Source organism: Oncorhynchus mykiss, chromosome 9 (genome assembly GCF_057628025.1).
Source record: "Oncorhynchus mykiss isolate SJ-2025 chromosome 9, ASM5762802v1, whole genome shotgun sequence".
Classification (NCBI taxonomy): domain Eukaryota; kingdom Metazoa; phylum Chordata; class Actinopteri; order Salmoniformes; family Salmonidae; genus Oncorhynchus; species Oncorhynchus mykiss.
Window position 1 is genome coordinate 68,958,212 of NC_143030.1, and position 6,000 is coordinate 68,964,211.

Sequence of the window (6,000 nt, forward strand, 5' to 3'; positions counted from 1 at the left end):
GTAGCTGGAAATGGCTGACTTTCAATGGAATATCTTCATAGGCGTACAGAGGCCCATTATCAGCAACCATCACTCCTGTGTTTCAATGACACGTTGTGTTAGCTAATCCAAGTTTATCATTTTTAAAAGCTAATTTATCATTAGAAAACCATTTTTCAATTATGTTAGCACAGCTGAAAACTGTTCTGATTAAAGAAGCAATAAAACTGGCTGCCTTTAGACTAGTTGAGTGTCTGGAGCATCAGCACATTTATGGGTTCAATTAACGGCTCAAAATGGCCAGAGTTTCTTCTGAAACTCGTCAGTCTATTCTTGTTCTGAGAAATGAAGGCTATTCCATGCAAGAAATTGCCCAGAACCTAAAGATCTCATACAACGCTGTGTACTACTCACAGAACAGCGCAAACTGTCACTAACCAGAATAGAAAGAGGAGTGGGAGGCCCCGGTGCACAACTGAGCAAGAGGACAAGTACAATCGTGTCTAGTTTGAGAAACAGAGTCCTCAACTGGCAGCTTCATTAAATAGTACCCGCAAAACACCAGTCTCAACATCAACAGTGAAGAGGCAACTCAAGGATGCTGGCCTTCTAGGCAGAGTTGCAAAGAAAAAGCCAAATATCAGACTGGCCAATAAAAAGAAAAGATGGGGAAAAAGAACACACACACTGGACAGAGAAACTCTGCCCTGAAAGCCAGCATCCTAGAGTCGCCTCTTCACTGTTGATGTTGAGACTGGTGTTTTACGGATAATATTTAATGAACTTTCTCAAACTAGACACTAATGTACTTGTCCTCTTGCTCAGTTGTGCACCGGGGCCTCCCACTCCTCTTTCTATACTGGTTAGAGTCAGTTTGCGCTGTTCTGTGAGTAGTTCACAGCGTTGTATGAGATCTTTAGTTTCTGGGCAATTTCTTGCATGGAATAGCCTTCATTTCTCAGAACAAGAATAGACTGACGAGTTTCAGAAGGAAGTTCTTTGTTACTGGCCATTTTGAGCCTGTAATTGAACCCACAAATGCTGATGCTCCAGATACTCAACCAGTCTAAAGACCAGTTTTATTGCTTCCTTAATCAGAACAGATTTCAGCTGTGCTAACATAATTGCAAAAGGGTTTTCTAAAGATCAATTAGCCTTTTAAAATGATAAACTTGGATTAGCTAACACAACATGCCACTGGAACACAGGAGTGATGGTTGCTGATAATGGGCCTCTGTACACCTATGTAGATATTCCCTTTTTTTAATATTTTTTTTAAATCAACCGTTTCCAGCTACAATAGTAATTTACAACATTAACGTCTACACTGTATTTCTGATCAATTTGATGTTATTTTAATGGAAAAAGTGTTTCTTTCAAAAACAAAGACATTTCAAAGTGACCTCAAACTTTTGAATGGTAATATGGGTACACTGCCATGTAGGTACACTTTAGGCTTTGGCGCTCAGTAACTCAGACATTACAGGTCTTGAGTGGTTCAGGAAGAGCATGGCGCCAGCAAAGGCAAGTTCATGGGTTTCAATTCCTGCTGGAATTACATACACATGCTATAATTGTACGCTATCCACTCACTGCACTGTACGTTGCTTTGGATAAAAGTGGCATACTTGTATGATTACATACAAATTAAACCCCATTCATAACCCCTTGCATATCTATCATTATCAAAAATAGATTAAGGCAAAGTATGTGTCCTGTAACTACATGGTGTTTGAATATCACCTTGCCGATGAAGAGCCTCGGTACGTGTATTCTGTAACTACATGGTGTTTGAATATCACCTTGCAGATGAAGAGCCTCGGTACGTGTATTCTGCAACTACATGGTGTTTGAATATCACCATGCCGATGAAGAGCCTCGGTACGTGTATTCTGTAACTACATGGTGTTTGAATATCACCATGCCGATGAAGAGCCTCAGTACATGTATTCTGAGAAATTAAGGAGAAAGTGGAAGTGAGTGGCATTTCAAATGGGCACAGTCGAACGTCTTCCTCTATGGGAAATAAATCTTACAATGGAAATCAGAGCCATTTTAAAACTGAGAGGCACAAACTACTAAATAAGTAAACATGCATTAGCAGCTCCTGTAAAGCTTCCTTACCAGAACCTAAAGTTGCCTTATGCTTGGCCAATGTGGAGTGTAGTAGGCCCCATATTCATTTTGATCTCAAAGGTAAAAACGGATCCTGTATCAGCACTCCTACTCTTGAGACGCTTTTTGAATATGGGCCCAGACATCTCTTTAGCTCTTCCTGTAGTGATTTCTACTAAATCACTTTTGCTGCATTTATACAGGCAGCCTTATTCTGATTGGTCAAAAGACCAATTAGTGAAAAACAATCAGATCTAAAAAATATCTGATGTGATTGGTCAAAAGAACAATTAGTGGAAAAAAATCAACAGTGGTGTCCTCAGTCTGGTCCCAGATCTAGTTATGTTTTACCAACTATGGTCAATGTCACATCAATGACCATAGGAGTTGGCAAGACAGCACAAACACATCTGGGACCAGGCTAGTGTCCTCATAGTAGCGAGAGGTGGTGGTGGTCATTATCAGTAACAGTAGTAGAGCTGAGAGCGTAGCCCTCTGAAGGTGTCGTCATCCCTGGCACCACCACCAGGCTGCTCCCCTTCAAACAGCATGGAGTCTGGGAGGACTACGCCCTCTAGAGGATCTGGCTGGCAGAACTCCACTATAAACTCCTCCTCAGAGTCCAGTAATGTCTTTGCCCAGGCTGACATGTCAAGGTGTCTGGCCACTCCACCATACTCCTCTGGCAGGACGGATTGAGGAATTTTGCGGTGCAGAGAGCGCAGGTCTGACCCGTGGAGAACGTACTGTATGAAAAAATAAGGGAATTATGTTAGGCTGATGTCACACAATCACAAAGGATCCTACAGTACTTCAAGAGGGCTTCTGCCACATGTTCATTTGATTAGGTTTATTCATAATGGCTTTAAAACACTTTGGAAATCACTGAAATCATATCACAACTGTTATACGAGATAAATGTAATCTGAATGCAGTGATCAAATTAACAGGTTACCATGTACAGAAAAAGGAGGATATGTAGAAAGACTCCATATTGTGTAAAAGACAAAGAAATGAAACTCACCCTCTCTGCCATCTTCTCCTTCAGGAAAGGCTTAATTATTGCAAAGATCCCTTTGAAAATCCGGGGCTCATTTATGATGTTAACAGCCTTGATTCTTATTGGGAAGCTATCCTGAAATCCAACATTAAAATGTCTGTTATTGACAGAAGACACAAGCCATATCTCGAGGGTGTTATGTTTTCAACAAAACATATTTGATAAGATACATATTCTAGATAGACCTCAGTGTATTTTGATCCTGCTGTCATGGGTGACAATCTCAAAACTTAAATAACAGAACAATAACAAGGTCTTTGATGGCTTACCTGAAGGATGCTGACAACCTTCTTGGCCAGGAACGGGCCCGGATTGGATGCCTGGGACAAGCCCACCCCAGTGTAGTCTGCTAAGATGACGATCCCATTCACCTGAGTCTCCTCTGGCTGAATCAGCTTCTCCAGAGTCAGGTAAATGGCTCGGATGTTGTCCTCAAATGGATAGTCATTTGCTTTCCATTTTCCTGTTGTAAAATAACGTATATTTAGTAACTCTGAAAAAGGCCAAGCATAGGACAATCTGAATCCGTTTTAGCAAGGCTATTATCGGACATGTTTTCAAGATGTAAAAAATTATAGAGGTTTATGGGCAGCTATTAGCACCTATGTCATGCATTATACATAGGTCATAAGGGATAGTAAGTAAATGCACTTATAATTCCGGTTTGGGTAAAGCAGACAACCAATTTCCGTCTTGTATGAATTAATAAAGTATTCTATTATATGAAGAGGGTGTTCATATAAAGTATAATTCTATTCTTCTATGAAGACAGTGTTCATATAAAGTATTTCCAAATAAAGATCAAAAAATGAGTTAGAGCGCTTCTAGGACATAAAACCCTTCTAGGACATAAAAGAACAGTAGATAGTGTGAGCTAACACACTGACCAGGTCTGAGACAGAGGATGTAGCATCCATTAAGGTCCGGATGGGGCAGAACAGTCAGGAAGCCCAGGTCTAACACATGTTTGACCGTGGAGGGCTTCAGGTCCTGGAAGACCTCGGGCCAGGCCCGCCGGCTGGTGTGGTAGTTGAGGAGCAGCTGCATGGCACGGTCATAGTCAAACTTCCTGTTGGATGGACAAGGAGACGGGACAGGTCATCATTATGTAAGCTTCAAGATAGAACATCTTCAATAAGATGACACCAGTGCCCTTATTCATAAAGTGCCTTAGAGTATAAGTGCTGATATAGGATCAGCTTTGCCATTCAAATCATAATAATATTATTTTATGGACAGGGGGACCTGATCCTAGATCAGACCTACTGTGAGACGCTTAAGGCCAGTTTCCTGGATCATTGTACAGATAGCATTATGGTTAGTTACTGTAGTGCATCATGCTTTACCTGGCCCGTAGGAAGCGCAGGAGAAAGGCATCGTCCAGCCTGGTCCGGAGGTTAGGCTGCTCCTTCAGCACCATGTCCCTCAGGGCCTGTGCGTCTCTCAGCCTCCACTCTGGCTTCTCCTGTAGCTCCTCCCGGGCCTTGGCCACCAGCTCAGGAGTCAGAGTGCAGGAGTAGACGGGCGGGGGAGGGCCAGGGAACCAGTGACCAGCCGCTGGTTGTTCCAGAGATGGAGACCCAAGATCAATGTGCCTCATGGGCTCACTTTCTTCAGACATCATTTTGGCCACTAAATTTGTATGAATACCACATAAATGTCGGGATTAAACAACACAGCAGAAATATTCGTGGTACAAAAAAATGGATTGGAGAGCATCACAAGACCGTAGAAGGATGTGCGAAATACCACAATTACCACTAGACATCGCTGAGGTCATCAGCAATTAGTCATACACTGTAGCCACACAATTGACTGTATTCTCTAGTCTAGCAGACAGCAGCAGCAGTGACCTAAACAAAATACATATATTGAAAACATTGCCTTGTAAACATTTATACATTTCTCATAATTGCTGATTTTGACAGCGCTGCACTCGTGAAGCTGAGGCTAGCTGCACGCCACTGCGGCTTCAGAATACCAGCCAATGGAATTAGTATTTCCAGGGTCGATTTTTTTTTGTAATATATCATAATTCCATGTCGATTTTCTGAACGTTTTATCAAGACAAATGCTTGCTAATTCAAAACAGAACCAACCTGCCTGGAGCAATCCGCGGACAGTTCCGGGTGGTGCGACATTTCTTTTCTCGTTGGAGAGTGAGATGAGCTGCGTCACTCTTCTTCTTCTTCTATGGTTATATTGGCAATTGCAGAATTGAATCTGCATCCCGCATTCTACTGTTCAGAATGGAAACAAGACTCCACCAAAAACAGACTCCCCCAAATATTTTTTTATAACGACCAAATTACCACATTTTTTTAAAACCAAATCAAACAGCCTTAATGTTAAAATAAAGGAACACATCTGATCCTTACACAGGCTGAAGGGGAGACTAAGCTGCAGGATTTACTACATTGTAACAACAAATCATCATCAAAACTCACTTAATTCTATTTAGATGGTGATTTTGGTAGCCTACTACTGTAATGAATCTCTTGGTTTGTCTTTTGTGTGATATATCCACAGCTAAATATGCTATTAGGAATTGTGTTGGCTTTAGTTTTATTTATTTTCAATTAGCATTCATGCATTTATGTGTATTAAATAAAAAATATAATTTATGATAAATTTGATATTTCATCCTCGTCAGCCCGTCAGCCTAAAACTGTTAACCTAAGCCTACTATAATGTGAAGTTAAATCCAGGTTTTATACGCACATTGTATCCAATAGATGGTGCAATTGCACCACAGACTTCAGATGATAGGTTTACACCCGACACCAGGGACAGGCAACTTGGCCTACACCCCTAGTGTAGGTTTTAGGCCTATCATTCACTTTTCA

The 6,000-nt window shown here is 41.3% G+C and overlaps 1 protein-coding gene across 3 annotated transcripts; it reads right to left on the minus strand.

Moving 5' to 3' along the window:
• Window positions 1-1,311: 1,311 nt before the first annotated feature.
• On the minus strand, window positions 1,312-5,349 carry LOC110532633 (alpha-tocopherol transfer protein-like). 3 transcript variants are annotated; one of them, XM_021616703.3, is made up of 7 exons: window positions 5,254-5,343; window positions 4,913-5,007; window positions 4,501-4,786; window positions 4,042-4,223; window positions 3,424-3,617; window positions 3,119-3,229; window positions 1,312-2,840 (listed from the first exon to the last, which is right to left on the minus strand). In XM_021616703.3, the coding sequence occupies exons 2-7, from the start codon at window positions 4,932-4,934 to the stop codon at window positions 2,556-2,558; spliced, it is 1,080 nt and encodes a 359-aa protein (XP_021472378.1). In that variant the 5' UTR covers window positions 4,935-5,007; window positions 5,254-5,343; the 3' UTR covers window positions 1,312-2,555. The 3 variants fall into 3 exon arrangements, with proteins under 3 accessions (XP_021472378.1, XP_021472377.2, XP_021472379.1); XM_021616702.3 differs by lacking the exon at window positions 4,913-5,007 and having other exon boundaries at window positions 5,254-5,349; XM_021616704.3 differs by lacking the exon at window positions 4,913-5,007 and having other exon boundaries at window positions 5,258-5,315.
• Between the last annotated feature and the right edge of the window lie 651 nt (window positions 5,350-6,000).